We start from the raw sequence: 24348 nt of genomic DNA on the forward strand, positions 1-24348 counted from the left end.
ACTGAGGAGGCGATTTAATGACTTACCCCAAGCAGGGAATCTGGAGACGGTTGTTAATCTCCAAATGGAAGGCTGTTATGGCTTCCTGTGTCTAGATTTGCCACTTGTTCTGTGTGAATACGCAGTGTGGGTTCGGGGTGTTGTTGAAAGTTGATAACTCCATGTCATGCGTTTTTTTTTTTTTTTTTTTAACACAGAAATACTCCATAGTATGAGAGGCCAAATACTGATCAGTGAACCACTTCTCATTTCATAAACACACAAAACAAACTTAGTATGTAGGCTATCAAGGTGATTTACTACCATTTATTTGACAACTCTTTTTAAATATATATTTATATGTTAACAGAATTAGTGAAAGTCAAAACCCTGATTTAGTCAATCCGGAGCAAGAGGCACCAAGAGATGGAGAAGAAGGGGGAAAAAATAGTGGGCCACCCTTTAAAGGCAGGCTACATTTGTGTTCAGACTAAACATTTGTCATCTGTTATGTTTTATTTGAAAGAATGCTTTGTTCTCCGCTTGATGCTCACAGGAGCTCTGCATAGCACTGCTCTCCAAAACCACCAACCCTCTAGGTATCAAATATCACTTCAAAACTAACACGTTGCTCTAAGAAAATACACATACATAATTCATTTCCAAACAAAGGGCTTTCACTACATCTCTGAGAGAGAAATATATATATATCACGGCTAACAGATGTGCATTATCAAAAACCTTCACTGAGCACTCTTAAGGCGGAGTGACACTCGGATCCTGTTGGCGCTCGGTAGACTCCCGTGCGTCTGAGAGCGTTTAGGTACAGTTTCATAGGCAGTAAGCGCTTACTGGTCAGACAGCTTTGGGCAAGGCAAAAACAACAATGCTGAATGCAGACTTGAATCCTCCTAAGCATCAGTGGCGTGTTCTGTTGGTGGAGGGTTTATATGACACTGTATACAGGTGTCTCATTAGTGGAGTGCATTACATGTTGGACTGCATTCAGCGTTATTGGAAAGGGATGTTTGCTGGACTGGTTGAGCCGCCATGCTCTGTTGCCTACTTGTCTGTCTTGACGTGTCAGCAGTGATGGGCAATCTGGACTCAGAAGCTGCAATGCAGTGCCACATATTCCAAATAACCTGGTATTACCTGTTCAAATGGCCTAATAGTTGGACAGGTAAAAGCACCAGGTCTTTTGGAATATGTGGCACTGGATTGTCACTTCTGAATCTAGATTGCCCATCAGTGCGTGTCAGTGGGAGCTGGGTGGGTCACAGCTCAGTCTTGGAGGTGGAGGCACCAGAGGAGCCTGCCCCAGAGGACGCATCTCCAGAGGGCTCAGCGGCGGCAGTGGCAGCAGCAGTCTCACTTGCCTCTTTCGACTGGAAGCCCAGCGATGCCGAGTTTATGCAGTAGCGCTTCCCCGTTGGCCGCGGCCCGTCATCGAACAGGTGTCCCAAGTGAGCCCCACACTAGGAGTACATTTCCAAGCAAGGGACAAAGGATTAATGGATGGCGTATCCTGAGTGAGATGGTGAAAATAGGTAATACAGTATAACTCAGCAACATCATGCATGGATGTGTCGTCCCAACTGTTTACAATTGCAGTATTTTGTCAAGAACTGTGAACATCGCAAAAAAAGAGTTACGCAACTAGTTGCCTACTGTACGCTACATTTATCTCGCCTTTAAAATGTACAGTGTACAGTAGTGGATTGATGTAGGTTTGGTATGTGATGTGAAAGTAAAAGAGCCGGCACCTGACTGCAGCTGGTCTCGACGCGGTGCATGCCATAGGAGAAGTCATCTGTGAGGGCAATGGACTCTTCCTTTATGTGATCAAAGAAGGATGGCCATCCTGCAACAAACACAGAAAGCACAAATCGGCTACATTAACAACACAGAACTTCACTTTTTCAATACATGACCGCTCTGAAGCATTTTTAAACTGTTTGACAGCACAAACACATTCACAATCAACTATGTCTTAAATTAGAACTGCCACTGTGTGTGTGTGCGTGTGTGCGTGCGTAGTTCTGCCTGAAGAAGGCCTTTGCAACAGTTGGCTCTCAACACAGCTACCTGGGCTAACAAGCCTTTGGTGCTGAGGTGCACATACTCAAGTATGCCTGATAACACCAAATATGTGTAGCGCCCAGCACACATTCCCAGCTGAATTTATTGGCATGTACCAAACTACTCTATGTGAGAGAGAGTGAGAGAGGGCGGGGGGGAGAGAGAGTGTGTGTCTGTGCTTCTGCTGCAGGAATGTGAGCATGCAGTGAGCGGATTCCCCTTGACACTTCTTGGCTGCTTCCTCAGGTTTTCAGCATTCAGTCTCTGGGACAAGCTCCCCATTCTCTGCCGCTGCCAAGCCGACTGCCGAAGGTTTATTTTTGTAGTTCATTCCAACTAGACGCCCAGTCACACACACACACACACCCCTCCCCCCTCCTGCGTCCCTTTCATTTCTTAAGGAGATCCCTGCCTGCTTTCCTCCTAATTAAAGACTGGGGACTCAGCCATGGCCTTTATTAAAAATAAAACATTTACTGACAACAGAGAGAGAGAGAGAGAGAGAGAGAGAGAGAGAGAGAGAGAGAGAGAGAGAGAGAGAGAGAGAGAGAGAGAGAGAGAGAGAGAGAGAGAGAGAGACCCACAAACACCATGTCTTATCTAAACTCAAATTGTGCTTGTCTCCATTTCAGAGAAAAAAGGATCAACATGCTTGTCAGTCACAACTTGCATTTCCATCAGTCTGATACAACACTTGAGGAGTCACAAAGGCAAAATCCCCTGAGGACAGTCATGGGTGGTCCCCCAGGTTACATCAACCTCTTATGCTGGACGTTCCTATTAAATAGAGACGATATTTGGCTACTACCCCCATATCGAGATTTGGCTACTACACCCATATCCAATTTTCTTAATGATGAGTCTTGGTGACCGTTAGAACGCCTGCTTCAGTCCAGATACCAAATAAGTCTGCTTCAATAAAAAATTATTCATGACTATGAAAATCATTTATAATCACTCATGGAAGTGTTTTGTGCCAGTATGCTCTGTGTGTGTGTGTGTGTGTGTGTGTGTGTGTGTGTGTGTGTGTGTGTGTGTGTGTGTGTGTGTGTGTGTGTGTGTGTGTGTGTGTGTGTGTGTGTGTGTGTAGTATATATATAGCAGTGTGCTATAGCGGGGGGGGGGGGTGGGGGGGCATTTCACGCGTGTCAGGGGGGGGGGCGGAAATTCACGCGGCGGAAATGCAACACAGCAAAACAATGAGTAAAGTATGACATTGGCGCATGGAGAAACTATAGGCCTACATTTCAGAAGTACATTGTCATTTATTTTAAAAAATACAGAACAGTGAATCATTTTTGTTTGCAACACACTTTTCATTCATTTTTCATGCAGGGGTCTATGCAATGAAAAAAAACAAAACAAAATAGGAGCACGGATAAGAATTTAGGAGCACTGTGAAATTGTTACCGCACAGACAAACAGGGTCTAAGAGAGTAGGCTGTGCCTTTTTCCCCACACATTAGGCGTACACATTCTACATGAGGGGTGCTGGTCACAAGGCCAGTTTTTCAAAATTCCTCCCAGTAAAAGGGCTGAACAACATATTACACATTTATGTCTATATTCACATTCATTTCTATCATTTTATCATTTCAATTTTTTTTTTTTTTTTACATTTTCTGAAACTATGGCAGCCAAATTTAAACTATGGCGGTGTGCCATAGTTTCCTCAATGTATGGGAAACACTGTATAGGCATGGGCTGGTTCTATTAGCTTTCTAGAAGATAAACTCTTTCCCCATTGGATGCCTAATTTAGTTAAACTTCTAGAAGTCCAGCTACTCCAGCCGGGTCTTTGGGTACCAGACGTAGCCTCAGGATCCGGGACAAATGGTTCGACGTTTTTGGATTACTATAGAGATCATATGGCACTTGACAGAAACTGGGGCAAAGACAGACGATGTGTATAAATGCTTTACATGTTGTTGCAGTTAGGACCTAACCAGTCTTGCATGACTGCACATGTCTGGTGGACATGTCCAAAAAACAAGCATTTGAAGGATCTTTAATTCACTGCAGGTCAAGAGGAGGTTTTTTGAAGAGTGGACATTTCTGTGCATGCTAGAGACACAGAATATTGATTTTTATTAAAAATACAAAAACACATTTTAGCAGATGTCTTTCTATTTCAGTGCAAAGCTTTACCAGTTAAAATGTTACTGCCTTGTAAAAGACATTGCTGAACTGAAAATTGCTACATTCCTTGTTTTATCGTCACACGGTGGTCGATAGCGAACCTTAGCAACAAATAGCAACAACTCCCTAAGCACAAAAGCTGCGAGCCAGGTTGCATTACATCATACCACATCCCAAAATACGTCCACATGGCTCGCTTCGAGCAGAAGAAGAAGAAAAAAAGGAATGAGCCAAAGATATGTAAACCAATAGGAGGAAGAAAGACATTCCTGACCCTGTTGGCCAGCTAAATCCTCCAATACGCCCCAGTCTTCTATTCTGCCTTCAAACACCTCATTCGAAACACGTGAATAAACAACAACGTTATTGGGGAAACGGGGCCTAGACGAGATGGGAGGGGAAGCCTGGGTCAAAAATTACACTCCTGCATTTGCAAGCTTGCTTTGCCTTTGGCTCCACATCTCAGAGACCAATAGCATGTTTGTCATTAATTGTTAAGAAGTGACATACGCTTGATTTCCCCTACAATCCCAAGGCGTGTTGATGTACTGAAGTAAACATTATGAGCTTGTCTACAAATATTCTTTCGGCTGTGACTAAATTGTGATATGTAAAGAAAATTGTGTACCCCTGGTAACGGTTATAATGTTTACAGTCCTGAATAGCTAATTCAGAAAGGCATAAACAAGAGATGGGAATCTTATCCCCATTTAAAACAAAAAGATATTTGGAGAATGCAAACAATCAAGAACAACAAAATGTGATGTTTTTCAAAATGGCCACAGTCGCAGATCTATTCAACTAAATGCTATGTTGTTACTGTCATCTTAAGGAATGGGCCACCTGGGGAATTATTCAGACTCTAACATTGTAAAGGCAATCAGCAGCAAAGGGTTGCTCTTCATAGTATGATAAAGATGAAAACAATTGATTAACACAATGTACAGCACAGGGAGGGCCTAGTGCATATGTCTAACAGGCTTCTACACAGCCCCTGCCAAGGAAGAAAAAAGGAAAAACATTTCTGTGTCATCCCCAAAAAATTCAACATCGGAGCCTTGCAAAAGGACATCTAAACAAAGCCTGACTTGGATTTCGACCCCCCCCCCAAAAAAAGCCATATGGTCCTATTGGCTGAGGAAGTTGAAATAAAACATTGTAGCTGCAGTGAGCAATGGCATATGTTGGAGATGGAGCACAAGGGTATTTGTGAACACCTCTCCAACTATCATTATACCAGCATTTTGAACTAGTCCTGTATACAAGATTCACAGATTCAATTGAATACGTAGGACCTGGCGTTTTTAAATTGTTCCATCTGTGGAGTAGTCATTTTTATGTGCATGGACAGTGCATCCGCGACAAAACTTAACTTTCAAAATCAATCGTTACAGAATTATAAGTAAAGAAAGTTCATCCGCGACAAAACTTAACTTTCAAAATCAATCGTTACAGAATTATAAGTAAAGAAAGTTCATGGCAAAAATACAAATTTTGCACCTTGGTGCTTTGGAGAACCCAATGTCTGTCCACCCCACCCCAGCAAAAAACAGACCCATCCAGAGTATAAAATAGTCTAGCCTGAGAGTCTCTGTCTCTCTCTCTCTCTCTCTCTCTCTCTCTCTCTCTCTCTCTCTCTCTCTCTCTCTCTCTCTCTCTCTCTCTCTCTCTCTCTCTCTCTCTCTCTCTCTCTCTCTCTCTCTCTCTCTCTCTCTCTCTCTCTCTCTCTCTCTCCTCTCTCTCTCTCTCTCTCTCTCTCTCTCTCTCTCTCTCTCTCTCTCTCTCTCTCTCTCTCTCTCTCTCTCTCTGGGAGGGGATGGACGGCTGGCCACAACTACAAAGCCACAAAATTCCACTCAGGAACAGGAAATTCTCCAAGGAGCAGAAGAATCCTATGACTCAGAGCAGGAGCATCCCGGAGGATGGTTACCACACCGCTTGGAGCGCCACACACGGTCGGGGAGAGAGGGGGTGGGGAGCGAGACAGAGAAGAGACAGAGAGAGAGAGAGAGAGAGAGAGAGAGAGAGAGAGAGAGAGAGAGAGAGAGAGAGAGAGAGAGAGGCCAGACGAAGCGAGTGCAGGGAAAAAAATGGTTACAGGGAAAACAAGAAAGAGTCAGCATGAGTCTGGTGAGCAAGCAGGCGTTTGGCTCGTGCATGTGCATTCATAAATGCAAAAGGCTCACTGTGTATCGAGATGATGCACAGTCTCTGAAATGAAGTTTGAAGAGTACAAGGGTGTACAGGATATTTTTCCATATACCATCTGATACTACATGAAATATTCAGCTGCAAAAGTGCTTTTCAGAAGCAAGAGTGAATAAAATGTTCTTTGAATGGTTGTGTATGTGAAGGCTCTTATTCATCTCTAAAGAGTTTTTAAGACCCAGCTTTTGTAGCATTCACCTGACAATCGTCAAAAGTCAAGTTGTGAACTGGCCGAGGAGGAACAGCAAACTATTTCACCTGAATCATATTTTTCTGCTGAAAACAAAAGGGAAAAGTATAGTACCAGAAAAATTGAAAAATATTGAAACCAAACGTCACGTGCAAACCCTCCAAAAATCACACCAATTTCCGACTGATGGACCAGCATCACTGCGCGGTCACTGCACAAGACGAAAAATAAGGGATCATTTAGTAATGTCACTGAAAAGAACTTTTGGAGAGATTAACCGCAAGCAGAAAAAGAGTTGTTGGCATTTTTAATTGTTTAATTGTTTAGTTAGCCGTCAAATGATAGTGCGACACTATGAAACCGGACATAAGCTGTTTAGCCGACATGGTATTCTTACACAGGGTACATTATCTTAAGACATTGGGTAATATACAATTACCCAATTACCTAACAATGCAGACTATAGGTCAATCAAATGGGTGATGGGGGGGATTACTCTGTGTTGCTTTAACACACACCTCCAACCCAAACCTTTCCATTTCCTGATCCCTGTATTTATGTGGGGCAGATAGTGGGGGCCACTCAGAGAAGGAAATGTTTACTCAGGCCAGGGCCAGTGGCTGTCAGTGCTGCTGTACATACACGCACAGGCACAGGCACAGGCACAGGCATGGTGGAGGACTTGGTTTGTGACTAATGCAACATCTCTGAACAGTCCGCATGTCTACCCGTTCTCTCTTTTCATATTCTTTAGATATGATGTACAAATGCGTTGTCTCTTCTGACACAATCACATGTTTGCACCTATAATCAAAAAACAGAAAGCTAGTGCTCGGCCCTTGAAGTTGCAAGGGGGCCGACCTCGCAAAATGAATTACTGAGCAACTCCTCAAAGTTTCTATTTTCGATTCTGACATCGCACGAAGCGGCACAAAGTTATTCCTTAATTGCAAAGCAAGATGAATCTCACATCGCGTTTGAAGTAAAAAACTCGCACAATTAAGAGACGAAAACATTCCATCAGATTACACGTGACAGCTCCCCTGCTTTTACAGCCAATAAACTAATAACAGAAGAGGAGAAAGCCTTCGTTAAAATAACTCCTGCACGAAAACGTTAAGCTCCTTGGTTAGTGCCTGGCGTGTGTGTGTATGAATGTGTGTGCGTGTGTGTGTGTGTCTGCAGAGTAATTCGCTGATTGATTAATAAGCACGGGGGCCTTTTCAACTGCCATTAGACAACTGACCGAGTACATGCTCATCCCTGCAATCAAGTAGAATAGGGGCCGCAGGGTCACGCTGTCTAAAAGCCCATGGAAAAGCAAGGGAGTGAGGGAGTGTGAAAGGCAAGAAGAGGGGTTTGGGATTGGGGGGGATTCAGGAGTAGCCATGGACACTGGACAGACAGATAGACAAGGGAGAGAGAGGGGGGGGGGGGATAAACTGTGTGATGTGGAGGATAAACTGTCTGTGGTCTCTGGTCATTACTTCCACCTTGGCAGCAGATGCATCAGCTATGACAGCCCTCTCCAGTCAGTTTTCCAACCAAGAGGGAGACAATAAGTCTGACTGAGTGACTCATGGGTGATTATTTAACTTAATTGGTTTAAGTAAACAAAGAGATGCCTCTGTTTCTCTCTGAAGACTTTTTAAAATGTGTCTAGATGCAGGTTAGGCGTCATGGTATCACATTATGACACACTGAAACTTAATCCAAGTAGTTGCCAATTCTGTTTCCAGTATCATTAAATTGCCAGTCCCATCCCATCCATATCTATCACACACACACACACACACACACACACACACACACACACACACACACACACACACACACACTAGTCATTTTCTATAGGTGCAAAAGCAGAAAAAGGGTTTTACACACCTGATCCGGAATCAAATTTCTTGTCTGACCTGCAAAGAATACAAAAGGAAGAGGTTAAAAGGCTGAATACAGTTTGCATTCATGGCTACAAATTATATTTTTTCAGACACCATATCTCTACTTGGCAGTAAAGACTCATCAAATTCAGACTGAGTACATTGTATACCTGGTTGTATTACAATATGTGTGGTGTGTGTGGTGTGTGTGTGGTGTGTGCGTGTGTGCGTGTGTGCGTGTGTGTGTGTGTGTGTGTGTGTCTGTGTGTTCTGTAGAACCAATTGAGACTTTGGTCAGATGGACGGTCTCCCAAGAGTGTTTCATTTTCCTCCATATTTCTGCCCTCCGCACCGCTCCCTCAGGAGGCCCGACAGAGGGGGACAAAAGAAAAAAATTGGGAAATACCTGCCGCACAATAATCGGCCAATTTGTGCACTGTTACTGTACAGTGGAGGGGAGTGGAGGGCAGACAGGACTGGTGGAACAGGGGGAGGTGGGGGGTGAGGTGGGGCAGAGCGAGGTGAGGTGGCGAACACACATCTCCTCTGGGAGCGGCCGAGCGAGAGCCTTCAGATACAGGCTAACGGCGGCCGTAAATTCAGCCCCCTTTGAAGCTCGCCAGCGAGCTGTGGGAAAATTGCGACCTGGTAATCGCTCCCGAGACGGGCCTGACGTGCTGTCAGGTGGAGTTAAACCCTCCCACGTTTCGCAAAGCAAGGCCCGGACTCAGCAGCTGGTCCGGTCTGGTGCAGGGACTAACCGGGCTGGAACCAACTGGGACGCGTGAACCAGAGACTAAGGCTGTGCAATTAAAATCAATTTTGAATCGTAATGACGATATTCATGCCCATCGAGCTCCAAACTCATCTAATCGAGCTGAAACGTTTATTTGCCATTTTGTTTTGCCAAACGCTTAAACCTTCCTTTTTTTGCTTCTACCACTAGTAGAGGTCTGGACCATGTGAGGCTGGAAGGAGGCCGTGAGGACGGAGACAGAGCCTCTCTTGAACAAATTAGACGAGCTGAGGAGAGCAAGTCACTCACTCAGGGGAGCACACACGCACGCACACGCACACGCACACACGCACACACGCACACACATTTTTCCCCCATAGTGTGCCTGAGACCAGCGTGGCGGTGGTCAATGATTTGCTGACCCTTCTGTGCAAATGTGTAACAGGATGATTGCATCCGCTTCCTCAGTAAAAACCATTTGAGTGCCACCTTCTGGCTCCCCCACAGCTCACAGGTAATGCATTAAGTGCACACATCAACCACAATGGCATTAACAATGGGAGGAGGTGTGTGTGTGTGTGTGTGTGTGTGTGTTGAAAATGGGTTTAATGAACTTTTTCACTCACGTGAAGAGAGGCGTACCACAGACAATGCAGTTGTAGGTCCCCTTCTCTTTACTATGGGCATAGTCTCCGGTGAAAGCACTGTAGAATAGAATAGGTTAGAACATAAGGCCTTTATTGGCATTGTTCAGGTCCCCTTCTCTTTACTATGGGCATACTCCCCCGATGCAGACATTCTGGACATACAGGTGAGATGGGAAAGGAATAACCCCAGAGTAACACAATCTAAACTGACATTTAATGCCACCTTCATAAACCCACAGTGTTTGTGCATTAACTTTATTATAAAATGAATGAATGTTTTGACGTACAAGTCTCCCTCTTTTTTTGGAAAGGATTACACACATCCTTATAAAAACCCACATCCAACCGGGCTACCAAATGTTTTCTGGGCCCGGTCTTGGCGTTATAGAAACACATAACCCATTGTTAAATGTAACTGTGCCTGAAGGACAGGAGTGGATGTAGGCACTAGGCCGCCAGTGTCCTGATATATTTGCAGGAGAGAGAGAGAGGGAGAGACCCCGGGGTGGAGAACCGCAGGCCCTTGTACATAAACAAGCTCACTAAAACTGGCACGGATGGGAGAGCGGGCCAAGCGCCGGGAGCCGCAAGCAAACACCAGCGGGAAGTCATGTGGAAGGTCTGGCGGCGTTGGTGCATTGGGGGATGGAGGGGGCACCGCTCGGGCTGCGGCGGGCAGGCACGCAGGGCCAGTCGTTGGGCATTTTTCGCATTCCTCCAGCCAATGAGCCGATAAATGCCTTTCCCACGTGTGCATGACCACAGCCGGGGGAGCCGAGGGGGAGTCACAGGGTTCTCTCCCTCATTTGGGGCTAACCGCACTTTTCCCACTGGCACTGGCACGACCCGCGTCGCCCACCTCCACAGCCCAACCATCCGAACCCACCCCGTCCCCCGTCCCCCACCCCATGTTCCCCTCAGCCCAAACCCCAGGGTCTTGCTGAGAATCCACGTCGCGTTGTGTGCAAAGCACATCTGCACCGGCGGAATTTTCAAGACATTTACAGTACAGCGACATTGAAAGGGTTAAAATAGGGTGTGTGTTTGCCCCCAAATAAATAAAAAAGCTAATGTGCTCAGAAGCTTTTTAAATAATATTTACAGTGTACTGCAGTGTGGATGCAAAAAAACTGCTTGTCCACTGCTCATGACATAGTAAAAGCAAATATCAACAGCTGGGCAAGAGGTTGTTTGTTCTTGCTGAATGGCAGATAGCTGAGAAGTCATCTCTGTGTCTGGAGTCACGGCCTGAGCCGAGCGAAGGAGAACCGGCAGCAGTGGGCAGTGCCAACAACAACTACTAACTTTGGAATATTTATGTTTGTTGGTTTTTGTTGGGTCACGGTTGCCAGCCGCGTAAAGATGTTTGCAGAAAAAGCCAGAGAGGGAGGGAGGGTGTGGTGTGGAGGTGTCAAATGAGGCCAGGCGAGGAGCCCCATAGCTGCTATAGGACAGTCATGGGTAAACGGGTAGAGCGTCAAACTTGTATCCCAAAGGTTGCCGGTTCGACTCTCGACCCGCCAGGCTGGTGGGGGGAGTAATTAACCAGTGCTCTCATCCATCCTCCACCATGGCTGAGGTACCCTGAGCATGGTACCGTCACGCCGCACTGCTCCCTTGGGGCGCCATTGAGGTCTGCCCCCTTGCACAGGTGAAGAATAAATGCAATTTCGTTGTGTGCAGTGTACACTTGTGTGCTGTGCCACAATGACAATGGGAGTAGGAGTTTCCCAGTTGAGCGTTCACTTTTTTCATGCTATGGGCAGCCCTGGCCTCATGTTTAGTCTTGGAGTCAGAAGGCTGCAGGTTGGAATCCCACATCATCCATGGCTGAAGTGCTCTTTCGCAAAGCACCTAACTCCACAATGGAATACTTCATGTCATTTAATGTAATACCTCTCTCTGTTCTTTTCTCTCTAATCATTAAGTGGCTGAAATACTCCTCTGTGATGCACCTACTGTAACTGTACTGTACTGACATAGCTGTAGTGCTCTACAGCTCTAGGCAGGGGGCGTTGAGACGGACAGTTGAGAGGGGTGCAAATGGGAGGCATTAGTCAATTTATTTTTTAATACTAAGGGGAGGCCGATAGGCTTATGATGAGGTCAAGGGGTCAAGGTTTAAAAAAAAATGGTGAGAACCACTCCAATAGGGATTGCAATCAACACCCTGTTTTTAGATAATTGTACTGTAGGCTATATTGCTTTGGGTATTAGCTGTCAGCTAAGTTGAATGACATTGTGATACCTCTCCGTTCCTTTCTCCTGGGTGACGTGGAATTGCATGGGGGTCAGCCTCGTCTTCAGCTCCTCCTGAGTGAAAGTGACAGGCCATGTCTTCTTCTTACGCCTTACTCCTGAGGATGGGGAACATGGCAGGATCAGGAGTTACATGGGCGCCTCAATTCACAAGGGAAACACGCATTGCACACACACACGCGCACCCGCACGCACACACTCATCCAGACTTCACACAGTGGTGCTAAAGGTGCAATATTCTCACACAGTGGTCTTCCAAGCAAGAGTCAATATGAAGCATGAACTCACAAACGCAATGCGCTATACAAGCAAGTACACACAAGATATCTTAAAAATGCAAACCAAACTTGAAATTAAAGGTGCAATTTGCAAGGCTTCAAGGCGAACACCACAGGATCAGTGTTCCATCCTCAAGCATGTGAAATAATAAATGTGAAATAATAAATATATAAATCATTAAATCATAAATAATTACATGTTAGCACATTGATATGAGAGCCAGGTCTTCTTCTGAAACACACCTGTTTAAGGTGTGTCTTAAACAAGCTTAAAAAAGCTTTCAGCATCTATTTAGAAGAATAGTGCTGCCCACTAACTTAGAATATGCATTGGCCAGTGCAGTAATGTTGCTTTACAAAGCCTGATATTGACTCGTGTCTTGAGGAGGGCAAGGGAGGGGAGTAAAAATGCACTGAGTCCTACAAATGCCAAGATCACTACAAAACAGGTCTGCACACAAAAACCTAATGGGCTACAGCCAGGGTGCTCAACAGTAAAGTCAGTTGATGTGAATGTCATATCTATGACAATGATATTAATAAGTTTATATGAGTAATATCTGCCAAACTGCTGTTTGTTGTTAGTCAGGGAAACAGGGGACCGCTCAGGCTACATGTCTTGATTTGGGACAATGCTGACCTCTAGTGGCACAATTGAGGAGATGTTTGAATTTTCCACAAGGGGGCAGTGTACGCCAACTGTGATGGATCAATCTGCTTTGTCTTTTCATTCAAAAGTGCTAAGGTGCTTGGTTAGAACATTTATTAGACTTCATCACTATAGAAATGTTTTGAAAGGCTTTTAAAGTTTCCTCTGTTTAAACAGGATAACATTGTTTTTTTTTTCAATTAGCAGAAATACCTTGAGAATCTGTGGAAAGAAAGATTATCAACATTATTAAGAACCACACAACTCCTTCCTACATATTTGCCTACATGCGATTGATCAATCTGGGGCTTCCTGTTCATGCATCAGTGTTAACTTAAGCATTGACAATATGGCTTTGGAAGCTACAATCAGTGAGTGACATATTTGTTCAGCCTTGAAATATAATAACTAAACCTTTTTCTTACCATAGCCTGTTTGGTGGGGGGGGGGGGGGGGAGAATTAAAATGACCAATCTAAACTATGTGGTACTATTAACTTCTGAATCACTTCTGAAAAGGGGGAAGGGTCTGTGTAAAAAAATATCAAGGTTAAGATTAAACTGCCAAATTATATTGTTATATTTCAGACTAAGACATGACAAAAAATAAACATAGTAATTAATTTGAACAAATTAGTTTAATGAAGTGCTTCATAATCAAGACTGTTCACAGAGAAAATTGAAGGGGACAGAAGTAAGCATGCAAGCCTTTGCAAGCATAAGTCGTGTTAGTCCAGGAGCAGCGGAGGCATCCGTGGGGCCGAGCACAGACAGTGACACTCCCACACCTGAGGAAAAGGTCATCTACAAAGGAAACCCCACCCAATGGGAATACTAATCATCACATATCGCTTTTACTTATTTAACCAGAATTCACATACAGTACAACACTTCTGTGTATAAGTGTTATTTTGTTCTGTGTAGTGTATGGCCCCCTGAATGCAAGACAAATTCCCTTCAGGGTAATAAAAGGTTTTGTTTATTCAAGTCATTGATACATTTCCAACCTAGTCCAATCCAAATGTGCTTTTTTTCATGCAGTACTAGCCAAAACATACATGTTGGTCATTCCACACCAATTGAAAAAACCTCCACACACTTGCATCTGAAAATGTTATGAAAATATTACTGTGTTCCTTAAATATCCAAGAGAAAGGATTGAAATCTCTTGTTAAGTGAAGTGGTATCCTTCTGTAGTTAGTTACAGATCATTAAATAGGGGGAGGGCATGTTGACTTATGATGTTGTCAGGGCCATAGCGTAACAGCTGTACAATACACAACATTTGTCAAAATGTTCATGTTTGCACTAGATGTTATCTTCACCTTCACATAAGACCCTCAAAGTTAATCAACATTTTATTGTAGTATTTGCTGTGCTCTGCCTTCAAAAGACATAATTTGTACTCAACATAGGCTCTTGATGTTTTGTTCTTATTGGGATTAGTAGAAACAATCCCATTTTCAGATCACTTAAATGCCTTGTGGGGATGTAGGAATATTTTACAAATATTTTTGTTCCCTGAAAACTGCAGAAAAATTTACATTTTACTAGCTTTATGCACCGGATCGTATATTACTTTACACCCTGCATATGGAAAATGCCACCATTGGAATCAATGTTATAGGATGTGGTGTTGGAGCTGCCTGAAATGTACTGTTGTCAATGGTTCATATTTCCTATTTTTACAGCGTAAAAATAACACAAGAGGAGCATATAACTTATCAAGTCATGCAGCCTTCAGGAAAAAGCACATTCCACAAGGTGTTTGGATATTCTGAAAATGAGACTGAAAATGATTTCACTCCTGTCTTTTGGATGCCTACGGATCACTCAGCAACATTTTGAGACACAAGTGCGTTATTCAATTTGCATGGAATGACCCATTTTTGAGCTTTCATTATGCAGCACATTAAGTGGGGTCCTCTGGAGATGACTAACGGCAAATCAGTTTTAAAAAAACTCGCACAAAGGCACACATGGAAACGTGTGAGCGCTCTGGAAAGCAGTGCTGAGCCAGTGTGCCCACACAAACGTGCATGCACACGCACACACACACACGCACACACGCACACACACACAGCATCCAGTGGACCTGAGGGGAGTGCGCAGGATTTAAGAGCCACAGGCTGGCCCTTGGTGATCAGGTGCAGCAGGTTAAACCCTGACATCGCTGCCGCTGCTGTTGCTGCTGCTGCTGCTGTTGATGCTGCTGCTGCTCTGGCTTGCTGTGGACAGAGCACTATGATTTCCTGCTCTGCTCTGCTCTGCGCCCACTAAAACAGCCCACTGGGGGGCACTGCGGCTCACGCTACAACACAAAACAAAACAGAGGCAAGGCAGAGGGAGGAGGAGGAGAAGGGGGAAAAAAACAACACAAAACAAACAACAGAACAACTAAGGTCAATACAGCCAGTTGGTTACAAAGAGAGACATTTAGGAAGGCCAATCCACCTGTTTGAAACGGCATGGACCAATGCTATTCATGCAGGGGGTAGAGTTTATATTAATCTGACAATGTCATGAAGGACGAGGAGAGAGATGGTACACAGTAAAATATATGACGGCTTTTAGGCACCCCAAAGGAGAAACAGAGGAGATAGGCTTTTAGAATAGAGATAGAATTTTGTTAAGGGGTTTTGGAGGTACATTAGGTAAGGTTCATGGGGTTGGGTTAATCTGCTCCTCAAATGATAATGTTAGTGGAGAAGAATAAGTGTTAAGACTGATTAGTTGTTTAAGTTAGTTGTTATTAGGTGAAGGCTGATTAGTGGTCAAACTTGACCAATAATGTGAACCAATATATAACTTACAAAACCTTTCTTACAAAATTGCATCATCCATCACAAAACACCTACAGCAAAGGGAACAGCAAAGAAGATAGTGACTAAGTGCCATGTCACTCAGTCTATATTTGACCCTAGGCATACTTCACTGTGCCAATACAATATACTTTTGACTCAGAAGAGAAAACGCTTTGTAGTGGAGAAAGCCAAAAAAGGGTGAATGGTGGAAGGGCAGCTTTTGATATCGATGGACGTGAAACAAAATGGTGGCCACAAGGCAGAGCAAGCATGGGTCCCAGGACGAGAGACCACCAAGCCGAGAGAGGAGACCAACAGCCACTTCAAGCCATCCACACACTGACGCACCTGTTGCAACACCCATGGCTGACCGGGAACTGAGCATAACATACGCTATGAGAGTAGGGAACTCCAGACTGGACAAAAACAAACAATTTTGACTTTGATTTCAACACTGCACCATTTAAGATTTTAACCGAGCTGTCACCAGATGAATGTGGGTTCACCTGAAGCTAATTAGAGTTTTGCAGAAACACATATCTAGCAATACCCAGGCTAGAAACACTTTACTTTCTAAAATGACTTCATTATGAGTGGCTCCTCTAAGAAGCAACAACATGATCAGACCAAACATCTTCTAGTAGAGTAAGATGCATCAAGCCCGTGCACTTCCTGGATCCATGTGAAGTCAGGTGAACGGCCCTTTAGGAGACCTTCGGTTTGACTTTTGGAGACTTAAGGTTGTGAATAAATGGAGTCCCCTTAGCGCTGTGTAGATGGCAGTAGCGCACATCTTATGCAAGTCGCCACCAAATGCCACAGAAAGAGAAGGAGGGGACAACATCCCCTTAGGAGACCGAACTTGACCAACATTTTGCATTGGGTGGGTGGAGTTTGAATCATCTTTCTCTACTACGAAAATCTTCAGACTTTTCCAGTGCAGCGCATCATGAGAATGATTCAGCTGATGAGTCTGGAGTTGCCCATCCCATCTCTCTATCACAACAGGCATTATGCACACGATATGCTCTACATCACAGGCTACACTGTATGTGAGAGGCAGACCAAATAGCTTGTAGCACTACCCTCAGCCACCCCCTGCGCTAACTATGAGGAAATGCACAGACACAGTTACCTAGCACAGCAGAGGACACGGCCAGGAGGTGCCCGGGGGTCTTACAGGAGCTCCGGCAGTGCCTGAGAGCAGCGGGGGCCATGCATCTGAGGAGAAAGGCTGCCATCCAGGCCGAGGGCAGTGGAGAGGAGGGGGCCTTGGAGTGGAGCTACGGGGAGGGGAGGAGAGTTGGGAGGGGGGCAGTGTCACTTGCCAGTGTGAGTAAAAGAAAGAAAGAAAGAAAGAAAGAAAGAAAGAAAGAAAGAAAGAAAGAAAGAAAGAAAGAAAGAAAGAAAGAAAGAAAGAAAGAAAAAAGAAAGGAAGAAAGAAAAAAAGAAAAAAAGAAAAAAAGAAACAGACAAGAGAGAGAGAGCAAGAGAAAGACAGAAATTGAGAGAATGGCAACATGTGTAGTAATGTGACTGCCTACTGTAATGTCTAACATGAGATAGATCAAGATATTATTGGATGATGTGGGGGACCCATAGTCCATGTGCAGACCAGCGATGGTAGAAGCACCAGTAGTTGTTAGTAATACACAACATCGTCAGACAGCCTTGTAATGTAGAGCACTGGGTTTTCCCCAAAGACTATTAGGCAATAAAATAAAGCCACATCAGCTAAAAAACAAATGTTTTACATTTCACAAAAACATACATTAAATGCAGAGTCAGCCAGGAACTATATTCAGCCAATTACTGTTCATACATATTTCAAGGTACTTAATGCTGGTGTATGCCATCTGTACTTAACTTGAGTAGCCTACTGAACATTTTGACAGCTTTGGGTTGTAATTTCCAAACATTTTCAATTTTTCATTTTTTATTTTATGTGTATTACTTTTATTTACAAAGACAAGCAATACACGTATTTTAGTCCACCATTTGCAATGAATTAGTTAAGAAATGTGGGTGCACGCAGTACACACACAGAGAGAGGCATATCAAAAGGTTTCTATCTATGGTTACAAGGGTGTCGCCATTTCTATTAAAGTAACAGTTGCTAGTGCAAAATCATTCAGAAGGTCTATGGGCATCTTAACCGGATCTAGCAGACAGTAAATGCTGTGGTAGCGCAAAAAACTTTGAAATGGGCGACGTTAGTGGTATGGCAACAAAGTGAATAGAATTACAAATCCACAATATGTTTCACTCACAGTGTATGTCAGTGCATGTTAACACAACTATAAAGGGTGCTTTTCAAAGATGTAGCCTAGACTGACTATAATTGTCTTTTAGTCAATTAGGTCCGGACCGTTTCCAAGTTCCAAAAAATCCCCATGACAACTGCCATTTACAGTGGAGTGATATTTCACATGGGTTGTATTGACATTTGGATTTTCATGACTCATTTCTTAATTCATTTGTGCATGATTTTATTTTTGTGAAGCCCCCAGAACTGTCTCTGTATGAAATGCACTGCTAAACAAATAAAAATGTCTTTTCTTTGACTCACAGACATCACCTCCGTATAAATGAGTCACAACATCATTGCATGTAAAAAAAACCATTGAGGATTTCTTATCGAAACACCTGCTCAACAGCAGGTCCAGTATATAATCTTAGGCCTTTGTTTTCAAGATACATGTCACCCATTTGCAAATTTGGTCTTTAAATGGATATTAATTAATACTTAATGGTATGCCCAAAGTAAAACACATTTTGCAGCCAAAGATGTCTATGACAATGTCAGACAAAAGATCCACCTATTCATGTATATAAGCTGTAAATGTTATATAGGGTAAATGTAGGAAGTCATAAAGAATACTTAGAAATTGATGGCGGTGGTAAATGCATATAAAGAATGGGCAGCATAAATTCTCAGAACTAAGAAAATTACATTCTCTACCTTAAGGATGCAGGTACAGATCTGTCAGCAGCGAGCCAAAGCTAAATAAATCAAAGTGTCTGCAGAGAAGAGTGTGAGAGAGGCATTTGTTAAAAATAAACATTGGAGGGCCACTGGCATTTATAAATAGCTGTCCAGTCTCTGTATCTTGCTGTCTTGTAATTATAGATTAGTGATTTTTTTCCATCCTAAACGTCATCCTAAAATAACAACTATCGCCTGTGTGGAGTCTCTCCATACTACCATCATTGTGGACCAAAACCACCACTATCATAGCATTTCATTTTCTTGTCTTGTGTCATGTCTTTACTGTCCAAAAACAAAACATTTTCTCAGATACAGTTGCCCTCTGAAAATCAAGCTCATATACTGAATCATTTTATTGCTGCAAAATAGCTCCAAAAACACATTTTGAGGATATCAATAAACATCTCACCAAAATGGCGATAGTAATGTAAATAGAAAGATCAGACAAATGAAGGGATATCATGTCAGTCTAGTCTAATGCAAGACTACCATAACTTTAGCCCTGACATTCGTCTGTGGCCAATTCAAGAAGGTTGGCCTGGCCTTCAGAAGAGTCCAGTGGCTTTATTTTTGTTGCAGGATAAACCTGCAAGTCTCTTCAATTAGGATTTCAACTCACTTTGAGTTAACTGAGCAGGGGTGCAGTTCTCGAAACCATAGTTGCTAACTACGTTAGCTACTTTGTTGTTTGCAATGCAATTTCCCATTGACAACTACCCAAGGGGATGTTACCAAAACAATATAGCACAGCGCTGCCATCTCCTTAACATTGGATTTGGAGTCACTGTGGTCCTGGTAACTACCACAGTCTGGAAAAGACCTCAGGCCTGGGTCAGCAACATTAGGCAAATGTTCTCCCTGTTGATTTGTGTTTAAATCCACAGCAGTGAGCTAAAATCTATTGCAGCAACATGTAGCAGTTATTAATACAGCATTACAGGTGTTAAAACCAAACAAAAGGCCGGATAAAGGGTGGCCATTTCAATGTGCTGTAAAATCCTCTAAGACTGTTTGCTGCTCTACACAAACCAACAGTGTGTGTTATTAGGTAAGCATGGCTATGGCATCAAGCTGTGAAATTGGCATGTACAACTGCTGACTCCTAAAACTGAAGTTACATAAGGGGTTGAAGCGACATTTTCCCAAAGCGATTTATACAGGAGCCGGATATGCAGAAGCAAAGGTGGAGGCTTATGCCAAAAGTGAGTCCCAAGCTGAGACGAATCTTTCAGTGTAAACTTGCATGGCCATATAAGGTAATTTCTACTAAACATGCTGATATTCTGAAAGACAAAAAAACACGCCTCCATAAGCCCAGACCCAACCAACTGACATGAAGACCAAGGTTAGGAGAATTCACTGATTTTCATAATGTGTAACACTTGAAGACTCCAACAACAGAAATGTGAAGCACAATATATTGTGTGTATGTTGCATTGTGTGTCTTGTTATGTGTAAGCTGATAGACACCTGAATTTCCATCAGGATAAATAAAGAAACTGTACTCTACTCTAATCTAAAGGTGACAAATATTTATCCAATGTGCAGCCTGGGGCTTTTAGTGGTAATACTGCTATTTCTGTTTTAAGTGCAGGATTGACCCTAAAACTGTATGCTGCATCATCTTAGAGTAGCCTATTAGTGTCACTATTGGGACACCACCAACAACAAAAATAACAAAATAAATCACCACCATCATCAACAGAAGCTGGTATTACCAGATGGTATTACATAAAAAATATATTTTTGAAATAATTTCATCTCAGCTTGCCCACTGTGGTGGATAACTAGACGTTTGGACTATGGCACAAATAGAAACGTTTGTAGTGGACTATTCTGGGTGAAAGGCAGCTTTTGTGAATAATTCAATAGACACCAGTGCAGCAGATAATGAGACAAACCTCAACTTTTGCTGGTTGACGCTAGAATTGCCTCATCACTGTTGTCAGCTGGCTACAGCCCTTCCCACCTCCCAAAAACACACTATGCAATAGCCAATAATGTGCACAGCCCAAATCATTCCCCTTATTCACCAGAGTTGATCACCGTTTGGTTCAAATGCTACTGCAACTGCATTCATCATAATTCTGAACTCTACAATTACAAGGCTGGTTAGTGTTTCTACTAGACACTATGGAATCAGCCTATTTCAAGTTATCACATAAATAACATATGATGGTGATTCTTAGACTATGGGCACTTTTGTGTCCTTTTGTCATATTTCATGACAAAAAAATAAAAAGGGATATTTCAGTCTTTAATAGTTATCTTTACAATGAACCTGTTTTAGGACATTTGTTTTAGTAGTCTGTGATGACTTTTTTTACCTTTTTTCAGCATAATTATACCCAAATATTGCCGTTTTGGGCTTGTCCCACACTTAGACTTTTGATCCTTAATGATAAAAAATTATAGTAAAAACACATTTTTTCCTATGTTTTCAAATATCATTGAATAAAACATCAGTAAAATAATCAAACCATAATTGGGGTCTTTAATGTCAGACAACATTTGATGCATTCTTTTAAACTAAATGTAGGTGTCCCATACTATTGCCGTAATTTCCACCACAACACTGTAATGCCTTTTTAAAAAGGTTGTATGAAATATTTTTTTGAGTAGTTTCTATGGAGATAAACAGTGACATCAGAGCACATGTCTTACATGGAGGGAATTTTTACTTCATCCATCAACTTTTGCAGAAAAGCCATGGAAAATATAGCTTGAAATTAAAATATTTTTATTGTATGTAATTTCCAAACATGCTGTAACATCAATTCAGTTTGTAAAATAGTTGTTTTTTTAACACAGGGAGATGTGTTTTGTATGCATAAAACACTAGATACCACTTTTTAGCTAATATATGATAGGTTCATAGATTTTTTCCCAAAATACTGTCAGATTGTAATTTCCACCACCGTAATTTCCACCACAATTGCACTGTTGGGTGGAAATTACAATGGTGTGGTGGAAATTACATTCATGCATCCAGGTGCAATTCTTAGATCCCCGCACACACCCTTGCCCTCTCACATATTATTTATCTCATTCCATTAATACAACAATGTAGTATTAGTGTAAAAAAAAACACTTTTTGGACTTTTTGGAAGTTTATAGGCCTAACTACTGTCACCTGTCTTCATCTCATTGCCTATCCACAGGGGTGCCCCAAGGGTCGGTGCTGGGGCCCCTCCTGTTTTCCATGTACACCATGTCATTGGGCCATCTTATCTGCTCCAATGGCTTCTCTTGCCACTGCTAAGTAAATTCATATAGAGTTGAGCCATTGGCCAGGGCAGACAGAGGTGACCATGTAGGCTAGTAGAACTACTACACTGTTTTCGGGGGTAGCAAGGACCTTAACCGGGGGTAGCGAGTTGTGACTGGATGGATTACAAGATTGTTTGTTGATGGCAGCTACCTTTTCTGTGAAGAGAGAGGCAAAGTTATCAATGAATTAATCGCTAAATTGCATCCCAACAGTCAAGATTACTGTTAATGCGCGGTTCCAAAATATTGTTCATGTTATATCAATATATTATATGAAATTCATATGAAGTTGTCTTCTTTTTAAAAAAAGAAAGGTTCAAACATACTAAAATAATTTGTTGAATGGAACTGGGTGCTTCATAAAGGTTTAAAATGAAAGTTTTTTTTCCTATATGGGCCATTCATTGTAATTTCCACCACAACCAGTAATTTCCACAACGCCGTAATTTCCACCACACCGTTTGGGGTTTTTCTAATAAAATGGTGCAAAATTCCAATCACTCATTAAACATTTCTGCATAATTTAAGAGATAATGTTCCACTTCAATAAAAAATACAAATAGTTATACCTTGAAATGTATCTTACTATTCCAATGCTATATCTCAGATTGTGGTGGATGTAAGATTTGCCTTTTGTCCTCATCACAATTAATTTACCGAATCCATAAATGTATGTGTTTTAAAATGAAGGCATAAACAGTTAAAACTATATAATGAATTGCTCTTCCAGTGAAAAAACATTATGTGTATCATAGTATTTTAGAATAAATGACAAATATTTACATGTGATGGAAATTACATTTGTGCCAGCCAAGTTGGGAAATCTGTTAAAAAACACCAATTTGTCTTTAAAAATCAGCATATTCTCTTATGAATCATCAAACTAGACTAGTTATGTTAACCAATTACAATGTGAGAATTAAAATTGTATTATTTAATTTTTTTCAAGTTTGTAAGGCCAATAGTGCCCGTAGTTAAAGAATCACCCATGATGGTGATTACAATGGGTTAGCACCAACAAACAGGCGACAGGAACCAGGGGTCAGAGATCTGCCGTGCAGATAAACAACTTTGAAGGAACTAAACCTTACACAGGGGTAAGAAAGCTTGTATGGGGGCACAATCGAAGGGAGACCTTGACCAATGCAAGGTTGTAATCCCGTGTCCCTGTCGAACCAGAGTGTAGTTTCCTTCAAAGATGACGGTCAGTGACGGCGTAGTGTTAACAATGTTTCCAAACTGAAAAGGTAACATGGAACCAGTGCGCCATATTGTAACCTTACCCGATATTTGTGAAGGACTATTGTGACTTGACATATAGCCTCGACAATGTGACAATGTTGCCTAGCCTACTTGCTTGTCGTCTACCAAAAAAACACATCAGAATTCGCAATGCAATAGTCAACGTTGTGCTACTCACAATTCACAAATCTAGTAGCCTAGTTAAATATAGCTACACATGAAAAGCCTTTGAATGGTATGGCCTTTGAAAAGTTAACAGAATAAGCATTGCTATGCCACTACTCGTCCCTTTACTATCTTCCCGAAACATCGAGCATTCGTCACAATCTAATGAGTAAACATTGCTTGTACACACGTGCCAAACAACGGATGGGCATCATTACGCAGCATTTACGTGGGTTAGACTAGGCGGCAATGCAACAATAAGTAAATAAAAACGAGTCATACGTACCAGTTGAAAACACAAACTGAAGTAGTATGATGTAAGTGAGGAGGGTTGATAACCTGACAGGTCCAGGCCGGTGCATTGAACACTGAAATCGACACGCTCCGAGTACGCACACTGAACGCTGGTTTGTGTACTTCTTAGGTAATGACAAGCGGGGCAGTGCATGACGGGAAATTCCACTGGCAGCCCAAACAATCTCCAAATATGTCCAGTGGGGCAAGTCCACAGACAGCCATGCAAATTATAATGTAGCCCACAGTGCGTTGCAGGAAAATATTGCTCTGCAATTAAGTTGTAATCACGCAATCTTTCTAGATGTCAAATGGTTTAGCCACAGCGAGTAAACCGACAGCTTTTGCTGGGAAGTAGGCTACATTTGAAGTAGCTGTCACATACGAAACATTTCAAAACGCACGCTTCCCATTTTCTTTTCTTTTTTCTTTTTCTTTGAGGGCCCATGACATCAATGAACCATTTCCAACAACCGCTACCTGAAACACCTACTGCAAAGACTCAGTCATTGGCATGCGTAAATGTAGAATAAATGTA

The 24348-nt window shown here is 42.5% G+C and overlaps 1 protein-coding gene across 7 annotated transcripts; it reads right to left on the reverse strand.

The window, feature by feature from the left end:
- Positions 1–277: 277 nt before the first annotated feature.
- On the reverse strand, positions 278–24003 carry msrb3 (methionine sulfoxide reductase B3). Of its 7 annotated transcripts, none has more exons than XM_063216734.1 (9): positions 23803–23895; positions 18813–18871; positions 17031–17133; positions 15142–15357; positions 12110–12218; positions 9841–9918; positions 8483–8511; positions 1746–1843; positions 278–1457 (listed from the first exon to the last, which is right to left on the reverse strand). In XM_063216734.1, exons 4-9 carry the CDS (start codon positions 15215–15217, stop codon positions 1257–1259), a joined length of 591 nt encoding a protein of 196 aa, XP_063072804.1. In that variant the 5' UTR covers positions 15218–15357; positions 17031–17133; positions 18813–18871; positions 23803–23895; the 3' UTR covers positions 278–1256. The 7 variants fall into 7 exon arrangements, with proteins under 7 accessions (XP_063072804.1, XP_063072802.1, XP_063072805.1 ...); XM_063216732.1 differs by having other exon boundaries at positions 16986–17133; XM_063216735.1 differs by lacking the exon at positions 17031–17133.
- Between the last annotated feature and the right edge of the window lie 345 nt (positions 24004–24348).

The sequence above is a fragment of the Engraulis encrasicolus genome, chromosome 15 (genome assembly GCF_034702125.1).
Source record: "Engraulis encrasicolus isolate BLACKSEA-1 chromosome 15, IST_EnEncr_1.0, whole genome shotgun sequence".
NCBI lineage: Eukaryota > Metazoa > Chordata > Actinopteri > Clupeiformes > Engraulidae > Engraulis > Engraulis encrasicolus.